General features: G+C 48.9%; 1 protein-coding gene across 8 annotated transcripts in view; it reads right to left on the bottom strand.

Annotated features, from left to right (window-relative positions):
* The window catches only part of LOC102139775 (granulocyte-macrophage colony-stimulating factor receptor subunit alpha), a 43,600-nt gene extending 29,273 nt beyond the window's left edge, over positions 1–14,327 (bottom strand). For 5 of the 8 annotated variants that reach the window (XM_074030371.1, XM_074030375.1, XM_074030378.1 and 2 more), the window contains exons 1-3: positions 14,270–14,327; positions 7,869–7,932; positions 1,339–1,440 (exon numbers count right to left, since the gene is read on the bottom strand). In XM_074030371.1, coding sequence (XP_073886472.1) covers positions 1,339–1,414 — 76 coding nt within the window. In that variant the 5' untranslated portion in view covers positions 1,415–1,440; positions 7,869–7,932; positions 14,270–14,327. Of the gene's footprint in view, positions 1–1,073; positions 1,127–1,338; positions 1,441–2,761; positions 2,827–7,868; positions 7,933–14,269 lie in introns of those variants that run through there. The other 3 variants (XM_074030372.1, XM_074030377.1, XM_074030376.1) reach the window with 3 other exon arrangements.
* Positions 14,328–14,729: the final 402 nt, after the last annotated feature.

Here is a 14,729-nt window from a genome sequence, read left to right as displayed (position 1 = left end):
TTGGCAGTTTAAAATAAAACTGACGGAATGTGAGAAAATTGCAGACACAGAAAAGCTGCCTTTGTCTGTCTTCCCTGAACCAGGTCACAAAATATCTGCAAATATTTTCCTGAAGCAGACCTGACACCCTCAGTCCAGAGGGTCCCTCCCTGAAATGCAAATCAAAACCACAACGAGATATCATTCCACACCAGTCACAATGGCTATTATTAAAAAGTCAAAAAACAAGAAGCCGGGCGCGGTGGCTCATGCCTGTAATCCCAGCACTTTGGGAGGCCGAGGCAGGTGGATCACATAAGGCCAGGAATTTGAGACCAGCCTGGTCAACATGACAAAACCCCATCTCTCCTAAAAATACAAAAATTAGCTGGGCATGGTGGCGGGCGCCTGTAGTCCCAGCTACTTGGGAGGCTGAGGCAGAAGAATCGCTTGAACCCAGGAGGATGAATTCGCAGGGAGCCAAGACTGAGCCACTGCACTCCAGCCTGGGCAACAAGAGCAAGACTCTGAAGAGAAAGAAAAAGAAAAAGAAAGAAAGAAAGACAGAAAGAAAGAAAGACAGAAATAAAGAAAGAAAGAGAGAGAGGGAGAAAGAAAGAAGGAAAGAAAGAAAGAAGGAAAGAAAGAAAGAGAGAGAAAGAAGGAAAGAAAGAAAGAAGGAAAGAGAGAAAGAAAGAGAAAGAAAGGAGAGAAAGAAAGAAGGAGAAAGAAAGAAAGAAAAAAGAAAGAAAGAAAGGGAAAGAAAGAAAGAGAGAAAGAAGGGAGGGAAGGAAGGAAGGAAGGAAAGAAAGAAACAATGGAAGGAAGAAACAGAGAGAGGGAAGGAGGGAAGGAAGGAAAGACAAAGAAAAAAGAAAGAAAAAGAAGGAGAAAAGAAATGAATCAGGAGGGAGAGAAGGATGGAAGGAAGGAGAGAAAGAAGGATGGAAGGAGGGAGGGTAGGAGGAAGAGAAGGAAGCAAGGGAGGGAAGAAGGGAGGAAGGAAAAAGGAAGGATGCAAAGGACGAAGGAAGGAAGGAAGAAACACTTTGGCCCCAAGGAGACCTGGGTCCTCATCTTGGCCCCGTCACTACCTAGATGGTCTTTGGGTTACACCGTGGAGGTCTCTGAGCCTCTGTTTTCTCATCTGTAGAATGGGTGGATGGACATTAACAGCAGAAAAGGAGGTGAGGACAAGAGGAATTCTCAGCTTCTGGTGGGTCGGCTGGTGCTTACTGGGTCCCTCATAAACATTAGAGATGAAATGCAAATGCACCCAGGTATCCACGTAGGTCTCCAGATGCAAGACGTCTAAACGAGGGTTGCAGGGAAGGTTCAGCCACAGGTTTCCGTACTTACCCGGTTTCTCTGGGATCAGGAGGAATGCTGGCTGCAGCAGCTCAAACAGTACAAGGCTTGTGACCAGGAGAAACATGCTGCTGGCCAGAGAGAAGGGAAGAGCTGCAGGACAGAAAGCGTCACACAGTGAGAAGTGTGGCTCTCCCAGGACATTCCTGGCAGGGGACCCCAGGGAGGTGATCTGGGGAAACAAACCAGCTGCTGACCTGGTCAAATGGGGGGTCGTGGCCAGCTGTGGAAGGTCTGCATGGCCATTATTCTGTCTCCCACGTGGGATTAGGACGTGGACATCTTTGGGTCCATTATTCTGTCTCCCACATGGGATTAGGATGTGGATACCTTTGGGGCCATTATTCTGTCTCCCACATGGGATTAGGACGTGGGTATCTTTGGGGCCATTATTCTGTTTCCCACATGGGATTAGGATGTGGACATCTTTGGGGCCATTATTCTGTCTCCCACATGAGGATTAGGATGTGGACATCTTTGGGGCCATTATTCTGTCTCCCACGTGGGATTAGGACGTGGACATCTTTGGGGCCATTATTCTGTTTCCCACATGGGATTAGGATGTGGACATCTTTGGGACCATTATTCTGTCTCCCACATGGGATTAGGATGTGGACATCTTTGGGACCATTATTCTGTCTCCCACATGGGGATTAGGATGTCGACATCTTTGGGGTCATTACTCTGTCTACCACGTGGGATTAGGACGTGGACATCTTTGGCGTCTCAAGAGGGTCAATCTAGTGTCAAGCTTCCATGTTTCATGGGTCATGGCTCAGCTGACCTTCACGAGGGAACCCACGGCTGACACTAAAGGCAGGTTCTGACACTCTTCAAGGAAGTTGCAGTGACTTTTATTCATTTCTCATAGCTTTTACTTTCTGTTAATAATTAGTGGATTTGGGGAAACAAAACAAGAAAGGATGGCTCAGATTTTCATTTTGATAACTTTTTTTTTCTTGTTTTGCTTTTTTGTAATTTTTTTTTTTTTTTTTGAGACGGAGTCTGGCTCTGTTGCCCAGGCTGGAGTGCAGTGGCGCGATCTCGGCTCACTGCAACCTCCGCCTCCCAGGTTCATGCCATTCTCCTGCCTCAGCCTCCCGAGTAGCTGGGACTACAGGTGCCCGCCACCTCGCCTGGCTAATTTTTTTTTTTTGTATTTTTACTAGAGATGGGGTTTCATCATGTTAGCCAGGATGGTCTCGATCTCCTGACCTCATGATCCACCTGCCTCGGCCTCCCAAAGTGCTGGGATGACAGGCGTGAGCCACCGCGCCCGGCCCTGCTCCTTTATACTTTTTAAAAAATCTTGACTTTTGCAACAGCTATAACAGGCAAGTGAAAAAAAAAAAGAAAAAAAAGAGGAAGAAAAAAAGAGTGAGTACATAAAACGACATGAATGAATTTTAAATACTTATGACTAAGTGAGAGAAGCCACGTTGCGATGGCTGCAGACTGAGTCGTGCTGACACTTGGACACTGTGGAAAAGACAAAATCATGGAAATAGTAAAAAGATCAGGAGTTGGTAGGCGTTGGGCAGAGGGAGGGATGAATACACGGACCTCAGAGGATTTTTAGGGCAGTGAAACTACTCTTGTTACTTCTTTATGCAGAAAGAGGAAGAAGAAGAAGAAGAAGAGGAAGAAGAAGGAGGAGGAGGAGGAGGAGAAAGAGCAGGAGGAGAAGGAGCAGGAGGAGGAGGAGAAGGAGCAGGAGGAGGAGGAGCAGGAGGAGGAGGAGAAGGAGGAGAAGGAGCAGGAGGAGAAGGAGGAGGAGGAGGAGGAGGAGAAGGTGGAGGAGGAGAAGAAGCAGGAGAAGGAGCAGGAGGAGGAGGAGGAGAAGGAGCAGGAGGAGAAGGAGCAGGAGGAGAAGGAGGAGGAGGAGAAGGAGGAGGAGGAGGAGAAGGTGCAGAAGGAGAAGAAGCAGGAGAAGGAGTAGGAGGAGGAGGAGGAGAAGGAGCAGGAGGAGAAGGAGCAGGAGGAGGAGGAGCAGGAGGAGGAGGAGAAGGAGGAGGAGGAGAAGGAGGAGGAGGAGAAGGAGGAGAAGGAAAAGGAGGAGGAGAAGGAGCAGTAGGAGGAGAAGGAGCAAGAGGAGAAGGAGCAGGAGGAGAAGGAGCAGGAGGAGGAGGAGAAGGAGGAGGAGGAGAAGGAGGAGGAGGAGAAGGAGGAGGAGGAGAAGGAGGAGGAGGAGAAGGAGGAGGAGGAAAAGGAGGAGGAGAAGGAGCAGTAGGAGGAGAAGGAGCAAGAGGAGAAGGAGCAGTAGGAGGAGAAGGAGCAGGAGGAGAAGGAGCAGGAGGAGAAGGAGCAGGAGGAGAAGGAGCAGTAGGAGAAGGAGCAGGAGGAGAAGGAGCAGGAGGAGGAGGAGGAGAAGAAGGAGCAGGAGGAGAAGGAGCAGGAGGAGGAGAAGGAGGAGGAGGAGAAGGAGCAGGAGGAGAAGGAGCAGGAGGAGAAGGAGCAGTAGGAGAAGGAGCAGGAGGAGAAGGAGCAGGAGGAGGAGGAGAAGGAGGAGGAGGAGAAGGAGGAGGAGGAGAAGGAGCAGGAGGAGAAGGAGCAGGAGGAGGAGAAGGAGGAGGAGGAGAAGGAGCAGGAGGAGAAGGAGGAGAAGGAGCAGGAGGAGAAGGAGGAGAAGGAGCAGGAGGAGAAGGAGGAGAAGGAGCAGGAGGAGAAGGAGCAGGAGGAGGAGGAGGAGAAGAAGGAGCAGGAGGAGAAGGAGCAGGAGGAGGAGAAGGAGAAGGAGGAGAAGGAGCAGGAGGAGAAGGAGCAGGAGGAGAAGGAGCAGGAGGAGGAGAAGGAGCAGGAGGAGGAGAAGAAACAGGAGAAGGAGCAGGAGGAGGAGGAGGAGAAGAAGGAGCAGGAGGAGAAGGAGAAGGAGCAGGAGGAGGAGGAAGAGAAGGAGGAGAAAAGAAGCTACTCTGTATGATTCTACAAATGTTGGATCCATGTCATTATACTTTTATCCAAGCCCATAAGGACGAAGAAGAAAAAAGAGGAGGAGGAGGAGGAAGAAGAAGAAAGAAGGGGAAGGAGAAGAAGAAGAAAGAAGAAGGAGGAGGAGGAAGAAGAGGAGGAGGGGGAGAAGTAGAAGGAAGAAGAGGAGGAGGAGGAGGAGGAGCTACAAACTCAACCAATTGTCACCAGAAAATATTTAAATTCATTTATAACCTGGAAGCCCCCATTTTGAGATGTTCCCCCTTTATGGACCAAACTAATGTATTTCTTTCTTTCTTTTTTTTTCTTTCACTCTTGTCTCCAGGCTGGAGTGCAGCGGCGCCATCTCGGCTCACTGCAACCTCCGCCTCCCGGGTTCAAGTGATTCTCCTGCTTCAGCCTCCCGAGTAGCTGGGATTACAGGTGCGCGCCATCATGCCCAGCTAATTTTGTATTTTTAGTAGAGATGGGTTTTTGCCATGTTGGGCAGGCTGGGCTCGCACTCCTGACTTCAGGTGATCCACCAGCCTCAGCTTTTCAAAGTGCTGAGATGACAGGCGTGAGCCACTGTGCCGGGCCTTTGTAGCATCTTTACATCAAGCGTCTGCGCCTGGTGGAAACCACCTGGCCATTCTGTGGTTCCTGCTCCAAACCTTCTCTTTCAAAGATTGCATCTCTCGGCCAGGTGCAATGGCTCACGCCTGTCATCCCAGCACTCTGGGAGGCCGAGGCGGGCGGATCACGAGGTCAGGAGTTCGAGACCGGCCTGGCTAACATGGTGAAACCCCGTCTTTACTAAAAATACAAAAACTAGCCGGACGTGGTGGCGTATGCCTGTCATCCCAGCTACCCAGGAGGCTGAGGCAGAAGAATCGCTGGAACCCCGGGAGGCGGGAGTTTGCACTGAGCCGAGATTGCAACTCAAAAATTAAAAAAAAAAAAAAAAAAAAACCAAAACGATTGTGTCTCTCAGACCGTTCCTCTGCAAGAGAAACCTCACTTGCTAAGGGGAAGTAAAAGCTTCGAGACCGCACCTGTTTCTTCTTCTCCTGCCCCCAGCTCATGTCTAGCCCACATGCATAGGCATGTGGCTGCCTCCTCCAGTGGACTGCGGCGCCCCGCTTCTCGGAGCCTGCTCTGAGGTCTTGCAACTGTTTCTCGGCGCTGGGCAGACTGGCCTGTGGCACCTTAGAGATGCACGTTCTGTTGGGGTGGGGCCTGACCTTGAGATTCACATACATATTCCCCAGGTGGTGTTAACAGGTGTAGAACTCTTGTTCCATGAGACTGGTCCCCTCTGCTGAGTCACTAAATGTTTGGGATATTTGCGAACTTCGCTTGCACTACCACTACTACTACTACTGATTATTATTATTGTTACTATTATTATTATTCTTATTTTGGAAAAGTCTTGCTCTGTCGCCCAGGCTGGAGTGCTAATGCCATGATCTCGGCTCACTGCAACCTTCGCCTCCCAGTTTCAAGCGATTCTCCTGCCTCAGCCTCCCGAGTAGCTGGGATTACAGGCACCTGCCACCACACTCAGCTAATTTTTGTATTTTTAGTAGAGATGGGGTTTCACCACGTTGGCCAGGCTGGTCTCAAACTCCTGATCTCAAGTGATCCTCCTGCCTCAGCCTCCCAAAGTGCTGGGATTATAGGCGTGAGCCACCACACCCACCTGCTACTTGTAAGCTTTCTAGGAAGCCAGCAGATGCCTCCCCAAATACGTCTGTAGAAGATGAGTATATGCCACCGCAAAATACATTTCACCCCAAAATATATTTATTTGACATATTTTGAAATGGACCTGTCTCTTGGCCGGGCGCGGTGGCTCGCGCCTGTCATCCCAGCACTTTGAGAAGCTCAGGTGGGCAGATCACTGGAGGCCAGGAGTTCAAGACCAACCTGGACAATATGGTGAAACCCCATCTCTACTAAAAATACAAAACTTAGCCGGGTGTGGTGGCGGGTGCCTGTACTCCCAGCTACTCGGGAGGCTGGGGCAGGAGAATCACTGAAACCCAGGAAGCAGAGGTTGCCGTGAGCTGAGATCGTGCCACTGCACAGCAGCCCGGGCAACAGAGCGAGACTCCGTCTCCAAAAATTAAAAATAAATAAATAAATAAATAAATACAAAACAAAAACCAAAACAAACAAACAAAACATAAAACCAAGCTACTGGCTGGGTGTGGTGGCTCACAGCTGTAATCTCAGTACTTTTGGAGGCTGAGGCAGGCAGATCATGTGAGGTCAAGAGTTTGAGACCAGCCTGGCCAACATGGTGAAACCCCGTGTCCACTGAAAAACAAAAACAGACAAAATTTAGCCAGGTGTGGTGGCGTACCTCTGTAATCCCAGCTACTTGGGAGGCTGAGGCAGGAGAATTGCTTCAACTCCGGAGGCAGAGGTTGCAGTGAGTTGAGATCGCTCCACTGCACTCCAGCCTGGGCGACAGAGTGAGGCTCTGTCTCAACAAATAAAACTAATAAAATAAAATAACCGGATACGGTGGCTCACGCCTGTAATTCCAGCACTTTGGGAGGCCGAGGTGAGCAGATCACATGAGGTCACGAGTTTGAGACCATCCTAGCCAATATGGTGAAACATTGTCACTACTAAAAATACAAAAATTAGCCGGGCATGGTGGCGGGCGCCTGTAGTCCCAGCTACTCAGGAGGCTGAGGCAGGAGAATTGCTTGAACCGGGAGGCGGAGGTTGCAGTGAGCTGAGATCACGCCACTGCACTCCAGCCTAACAGCTTGAGCGAGGCTTCTTCTCAAAAAAATAAAATAAAATAAAAAGTAAAATAAGTAAACAAACAAACAAACAAACAAACAAAAACCTATAAAACCAAGCTGCAGCCCAACCAGCTTGGATACGTGTTCTGAGGATCTCTTCAGACTATTTTCCCCAGGACTTGGTCACTCATATTTGGCTCAGAATAAACGTCTTTAAATATTTTGCAGTATTTGGCTGGGTTTTTTTTTTTTTTAATTCTTTTGAGACGGACTGTCGGTCTTGTTGCCCAGGCTGGAGTGCTATGGCGCGATCTCGGCTCACTGCGACCTCCGCCTCCCGGGTTCAAGCGATTCTCCTGCCTCGGCCTCCCGAGTAGCTGGGATGAGAGGCACGCGCCACTACACCCAGCTAATTTTTGTATTTTTAGCAGAGACGGGGTTTCACCATGTTGGCCAGGCTGGTCTCGAACTCCTGGCCTCATGATACCCCCAACTCAGCCTCCCAAAGTGCTGGGATGACAGGCGTGAGCCACCGTGCCCTGCCGTCTCTCTCTCTCTCTTTTTTTTTTTTTTTTTTTTTGACAGGTTCATGTGTCTCTTCTGCCTGGAGACCCCTGTCCCGCTGCTTCAGGGGGATGTGCGCTGTCAGGAGGATGTGCACTGTCAGGAGGATGTGCGCTGACATGTTAAATTTGTCATAGGTCAGACAGTTCCTCATTCAGATTCTTCTGCCCTGAGTTCTCACTTCTATCCTGGTTCATCATTACGGAGCCAAACATTTCAGTTCTTTAGACTTCACTTAAAAAAAAAAATCCCCAACCACATTACCGACAGCCCAAAGGAAGCACGTACAGGGTTCTACGCAAGCATCTCCGCTTCTCGAATCGGCTGTCTCCACGGCTTTTCCTGCTGTAAACTGTGAAAGGTAAATAAATCTCAGGACCCCAACATCACCAAGGCAAGGGAAAGGTCATACTGGAAACTGGCTCAGGCAAACCTGCCTCCCGTTTTATTCGTAAATAAGGTACTACAAAGATTTTTAAAATTACATACCAGGGCCCGGCGCGGTGGCTCACGCCTATAATCCCAGCATTTTGGGAGGCCGAGGCTGGTGGATCACTTAAAGTCAGGAGTTCGAGACCAGCCTGGCCAACATGGTGAAACCCTGTCTCTGCTAAAAATACAAAAAGTAGCCAGGTGTGGTGACGGGTACCTGTAATCCCAGCTACTCTGGAGGCTGAGGCAGGAGGCAGGAGAATCGCTTGAACCCAGGAGGTGGAGGTTGTAGTGAGCTGAGATCGCGCCATTGCACCGCAGCCGGGGTGACAGAGCAAGACTGGATCAACCCCCCAAAAAAGAACGAAAGCAAATTGTGCCCTAAGCACCTGTCATCACGAATTCCTGAGGCTCTGCCATAGGCCCACGTCCTTAACCTCAGCAAAATAAACTCTCTAAATGGACTGAGACCTGTCTCTGATACGCCTTTTTTTTTTTTTTTTTTGGTTTGACAGGACGTTTTGCGCTCATGGAAAATTATGCAATATTTTTACGTTTGATATGTACTGCTTATCCTTTTTTTTTCTCTTCTTCTTTTTTGTGTTTACAGAATGGGTTTTCTTTCCCCTTTCTGGAAATTTTCGGTTGATCCTAAAATAGAGTCTGCCTCGCTTCCTTCTCGGATTCAAAGCAAGAATGATGGAGAGTGAGGGAAATCATGATATTTTACCCCAAAACAGGGCTCCGTGGTATAATGAGGATTTTTAATTAAAAACCCTTTGGTCCCGGGCACAGTGGCTCACGCCTGTAATCCCAGCACTTTGGGAGACCCGGGCGGGTGGATCACCTGAGGTCAGGAGATCGAGACTATCTTGGCCAACACGGTGAAACCCCGTCTCTACTAAAAATACAAAAATTAGCCGGGCGTGGTGGCAGATGCCTGTACTCCCAGCTACTCGGGAGACTGAGGCAGGAGAATCGCTTGAACCCGGGAGGCGGAGGTTGCAGTGAGCCGAGATCGCACCACTGCACACCAGCCTGGTGACAGAGCAAGACTCCATCTCAAAACAAACAAACAAACAAGAGCAAAACAACACAACAAAAAAACCCCCTTTGATATCAACAACCTCTGGAAGACATTTTCTCCTACCTCCATAACAATAGGACGGACCTTCCAAGGAGAACAATTGTTCTTGTTTTTTTGTTTGCTTGTTTGTTTGTTTTTTCCTGTTATCTCATTATCTGTTATAGAAAAAAAGACCAAGATCTTTTTTCCTTTTTTTTTTTTTTTTTTTGGAGATAGAGTCTTGGACTGTCGCCCAGGCTGGAGTGCAGTGGCACAATCTTGGCTCATTGCAACTTCCGCCACCCAGGTTCAAGCCATTCTCCTGCCTCAGCCTCCCAAGTAGCTGGGAAGACATGCACCCACCACTGCACCCAGCTAATTTTGTATTTTTAGTAGAGACAGGGTTACACCATGTTGGAGAGGCTGGTCTCGAACTCCTGACCTCAGGTGACTCCACCCGCCTCAGCCTCCCAAAGTGCTGGGATTACAGGCGTGAGCCACTGCGCCAGGCTGACAAATGTTTTATATTCAGATCTTAGTTAATCTCTTAAGGATTGGGAGGGTCTGGAAGAAAAAGATCCAGCTGTGTCCAGCTATGTTAATACAGATTATTATTATCATTATTATTTATACACAGATTCACTCTGACAAGATGGCATGATCTCAGTTCACTGCAACCTTTGTTTCCTGAGTTCAAGCGATTCTCCTTCCTCAGCCTCCTGAGTAGCTGGGATTACAGGCGCATGCCACCACGTCCAGCTAATTTTTTGTATTTTTTGTGTTTTTACTAGAGACGGGTTTTCACCATGTTGGCCAGGCTGGTCTCGAACGCCTGACCTCAGGTAGCCCGCTAGCCTCGGCCTGCTGGGATTACAGGCGTGAGCCCCCACCCCCAGCAGAGATTCTTTACAGATGCAAATTTTCTCTAACAAAGGACAGCTTTGGGGGGTCATTCCAAAATATGGCAAAGAAGGCTGGGCACGGTGGCTCATGCCCCTAATCCCAGCACTTTGGGAGGTTGAGGCAGGTGGATCACCTGAGGTCAGGAGTGCGAGACCAGCCTGGCCATCACGGTGAAATCCCATCTCTACTAAATAATAATAACAATAATAATAATAATAATAATAAACATTATCTGGGCACGATGGCTCATGCCTATTAACCCAGCTGTTTGGAAGGCTGAGGCAGAAGAACTTCTTGAACCTGGAAGACGGAGGTTGCAGGGAGCCAAGACTGCACCACTGCACTCCAGCCTTGAAAACAGAATGAGACTGTCTCAAAAGAAAAAAAAAATAAAAGAAATACGAGTAAGAAACATGTTTTGGGGAAAAATATGTTGTTTTTTCTCTTTGTCTTGTAATGTTTGCCAGAGTGGGGTTGGAAGGTAAGTCACAATATATAGATATATTGTGGTATATTTATATATATATAATATATAGGGTAAAATAAATCCCATTTGATGAGAATTTATGGTCTGTAGGGCATGCCTCCCCAGCCAGACCCCTTAGATACGAATTTGGGCAACATAAAAAAAAAAAAAAAAGTCAGAGGCCCAGTGTGGTGGCTCACCCCTGTAATCCCAGCACTGTGGGAGGCTGAGGCATGGGGATCACTTGAGGTCAGGAGTTCAAGACCAGCCTGGCCAACATGGTGAAATGTCGTCTCTACTAAAAATACAAAAATTAGCCAGGCAGTAGTGGTGGGCGCCTGTAATCTCAGCTACTCGGGAGGCTGAGGCAGGAGAATTGCTTGACCCTGGGAGGCAGAGACTGTGGTCAGGTGACATTGCGCCACTGCACTCCAGTCTGGGCGACAGAGTGAGACTCCATCTCACAGAAAAAAAAAAAAAAAAGGAAAGAAATAAAGAAAAGACAGAGAAGAAGAAGCCGGGCACAGTGGCTCACGCCTATAATCCCAGCACTTTGGGAGGCCGAGGCAGGTGGATCACGAGGTCAGGAGTTCGAGACCAGTCCGGCCAACATGGCGAAAGCCCATCTCTACTAAAAATACAAACAAAATGAGTGCGGCGTGGTGGCAGGTGCCTGTAGTCCCAGCTACTCAGGAGGCTGAGGCACGAGAGTCACTTGAACCCAGGAAGTGTAGGTTGCAGTGAGCCGAGATTGCGCCACTGCACTCCAGCCTGGGCGACAGAGTGAGACTCCATCTCAAGAAAGAAAAAAAAGAACAAACAAAAAAAATCAGAGTTCAGTCCTCAGTAGAAATTCTTCTTTCCCCCCAACCCTATAACTTTTTTTTTCTTTTTTTCTTTTTTTTAACCAGGATCCAATCCTCTATCCTTTCTGTAGCCTCAACGTGGTGGTGTACAAGCTTCTGAACCTCATTGTGGGATGGAGTCGTCATTCTGAAGAATCTTGTGTATATACATTATATAAATGTGTAAATCTGACTAGGTGCGGTGGCTCACGCCTGTAATCCCACCACATTGGGAGGCCGAGGCAGGTGGATCACCTGAGGTCAGGAGTTCAAGACCAGCCTGGCCAACATGGTGAAATGTCGTCTCTACTAAAAATACAAAAATTAGCCAGGCAGTAGTGGTGGGCGCCTGTAATCTCAGCTACTCGGGAGGCTGAGGCAGGAGAATTGCTTGACCCTGGGAGGCAGAGACTGTGGTCAGGTGACATTGCGCCACTGCACTCCAGTCTGGGCGACAGAGTGAGACTCCATCTCACAGAAAAAAAAAAAAAAAAAAAAAGGAAAGAAATAAAGAAAAGAAAAGACAGAGAAGAAGAAGCCGGGCACAGTGGCTCACGCCTATAATCCCAGCACACCTATAAAACACCCAACAAGCTGTCCAAATCCAGATTCTTACCACCCCAATCTCGGTGGTATCTAAGATGCTTCATTTCTGTCTTTTTAAAATGTGTAATAATTTAATCTTTTTATACACGCGGGGTGGGGGATCTTACTATGTTGCCCAGGCTGGTCTGGAATTCCTGGTCTCAAGCAATCCTCTTACCTCAGCCTTCCACAATTTTGGGATTACAGGCGTGGGCCACCATGCCTAGCCTCAAATGTTTATTTATTTATTTATTTTGAGATGGAGTCTCGCTCTGTCGCCCAGGCTGGAGTGCAGTGGCGCAATCTCGGCTCACTGCAACCTCCGCCTCCCGGGTTCAAGTGATTCTCCAGCCTCAACCTCCCGAGTAGCTGGGATTACAGGCACCTGCCACCACACCCAGGTAATTTTGGGTATTTTTAGTAGAGACGGGGTTTCACCATATTGGCCAGGCTGGTCTCGAACTCCCGACCTCAGGTGATCCGCCCGCCTCGGCCTCCCAGAGTGCTGGGATCACATCCTACCGGCTTAGAAGGATTTCATCTTGAATGGGGGCTGGGAAAAAGGCGGCTGGGACAGGCTGGGCGGCATTCCCCGGAGGTCAGCCATTCCCCAACACAAGACATGTGAATAGATGAGTACTGTTTACTAAATAGACCCAGGACTGAACAGACACAGGAAATTCCTGATGTCTTGATATCTTCAGAACAAAAGCCTTCCTAGTTTAAGAATACGTTTCGCTTTAAAAACGATAATGATATTGGGCCAGGCGCGGTGGCCCACGCCAGTCATCCCACCCCTTTAGGAGGCTGAGGCAGGAGGACGGATTGAGTCTAGGAGTTCAAGACCAGCCTGGGAAACACAGTGAAACCCTCGTCCCTACAAAAATACAAATATCTGTCAGGAATGGTGGCATTGCCTTTGTCCCAGCTATTCGGGAGGCGGAGATGGGAGGATCGCTTGAGCCCAGGAATTCGAGACAGCAGTGAGCTGTGATTGCACCACTGCCCTCCAGCCTGGGTGACAGAGCCAGACGGCCTCAAAAAAAAAAAAAAAAAAAAAGATAATATTGGTTATTGCAAAAGATAGACATGACAAAGATGAACCCTTTATCAGAAACCCTTGTAGCGGAGCATATCTCCCTGTGATTTTTTTCTTTAGTTATCTTTTTTTTTTTGAGACGGAGTTTTGCTCTTGTCGCCCAGGCTGGAGTGCAGTGGCACGATCTCGGCTCACTGCAACCTCCGCCTCCCGGGTTCAAGCGATTCTCCTGCCTCAGCCTCCCGAGTAGCTGGAATTACAGGCACCCACTGCCACGCCGGGCTAATTTTTTGTATTTTTAATAAAGATGTGGTTTCGCCGTGTTGGCCAGGCTGGTCTCGAACTCCTGAGTTCGGATGATCTGCCCGCCTCAGCCTCCCAAAGTGCTGGGATGACAGGCGTGAGCCACCACACCCGGCCCCCCTTTACTATCTTTATAAGCTTTGCTTTCACTTTGCAATGTGAACCTGCCTCAAATTGTTTCTGGTGCAAGATCAAAGAACCGTCTCTTGGAGTCTGGATCAGGACCCCATTCTAGTAACCAGTAACACCATCACACTCCCCTCCCGCTTTCAGCTCTATGTTAATCTCTTTTCATCTCTCTCTCTTTTTTTTTTTTCGAGACAGAGTCTCGCTCTTGTCGCCCAGGCTGGAGTGCAGTGGTGCAATCTCAGCTCACTGCAAGATCTGCCTCCTGGGTTCAAATGATTCTCCCGCCTCAGCCTCCCGAGTAGCTGGGATGACAGGTGCCCACCACCACGCCCGGCTAATTTTGTATTTTTAGTAGAGATGGGGTTTCACCATGTTGGCCAGGCTGGTGTCGAACTCCTGACCTCAGGTGATCCACCCGCCTCAGCCTCCCAAAGTGCTGGGATGACAGGCGTGAGCCACTGTGCCTGGCCATGTTTATCTCTTGAGACGGCTTCCGGATGCCACAAATAGCTATCAATGAATGTAATAATTCCGTACTCACTACACCCTGACTCCCTGGAGCTTAGCAATGTATAGCCAGTCATTAATCAATTGTTTTTTTTTCTGTAAACCAACAAGAATTCCCAGCACACAGTTTCACAGAAACTTCCTCCCTGTCCCCCAACACCACCTCCCTCTTTTTTTTTTTTTTTTTTTTTTGGCCTTTAAAAACCTGCTTATAATAAAGGCAGAATACAACTCAGATCCCGAGTGTCCTTGGGTCTCTCGGTTTTCCGGGCCCCTGTCCCCCGTTTGGCTCGAGTCAACCTTTGAAATCTTAGGTTGTGGCTCCGTCTCTTTCTTTCAGATCGACAGACACAGGAGAAACACCCTGGTGACTCGACATGTTCAAAGACCACAGAATGAGAGAACTCGGCTTACCCCCCGGCATCCGCTTCCTTTCCTTTCACTTGTTTTTCTCTCGGACACTCCCGCGTCTGGGTAGCTCCCTTCAGAGCTGTTCCGTGTCTCCTCATGCCCTCCCTGCCCCTCCCTCCTCCGCTTCCTCATTCATAGGATTGGGAAACTTGCAATTACTCCGTGAGTTCATTGGCTCCTGACCTCGTCTCCAAAGAGTGGCCCCGTCGAACAGCTCAGGTGTGAGTCCCACACACATCTGCGTGCACAGACACACTCCTGCACACACACAACTGCACACACATGCATGTCTGCACACACATCTGTGCACACAGACACACACACATCTGCACACACAGACGTGCACACACACATCCCCACACACCTGCATGCAGTGCACATGTGCGTACACACAGTTACACACACACCTGCACACACACCTGCACACACATGCATGTCTGCACACACATCTGCACACACAGAC

Source organism: Macaca fascicularis, chromosome Y, assembly GCF_037993035.2.
Source record: "Macaca fascicularis isolate 582-1 chromosome Y, T2T-MFA8v1.1".
Lineage (NCBI taxonomy): Eukaryota > Metazoa > Chordata > Mammalia > Primates > Cercopithecidae > Macaca > Macaca fascicularis.
The sequence above is the reverse complement of the archived record's forward strand: the minus strand, read 5'-3'. Positions and strand labels throughout refer to the sequence as shown.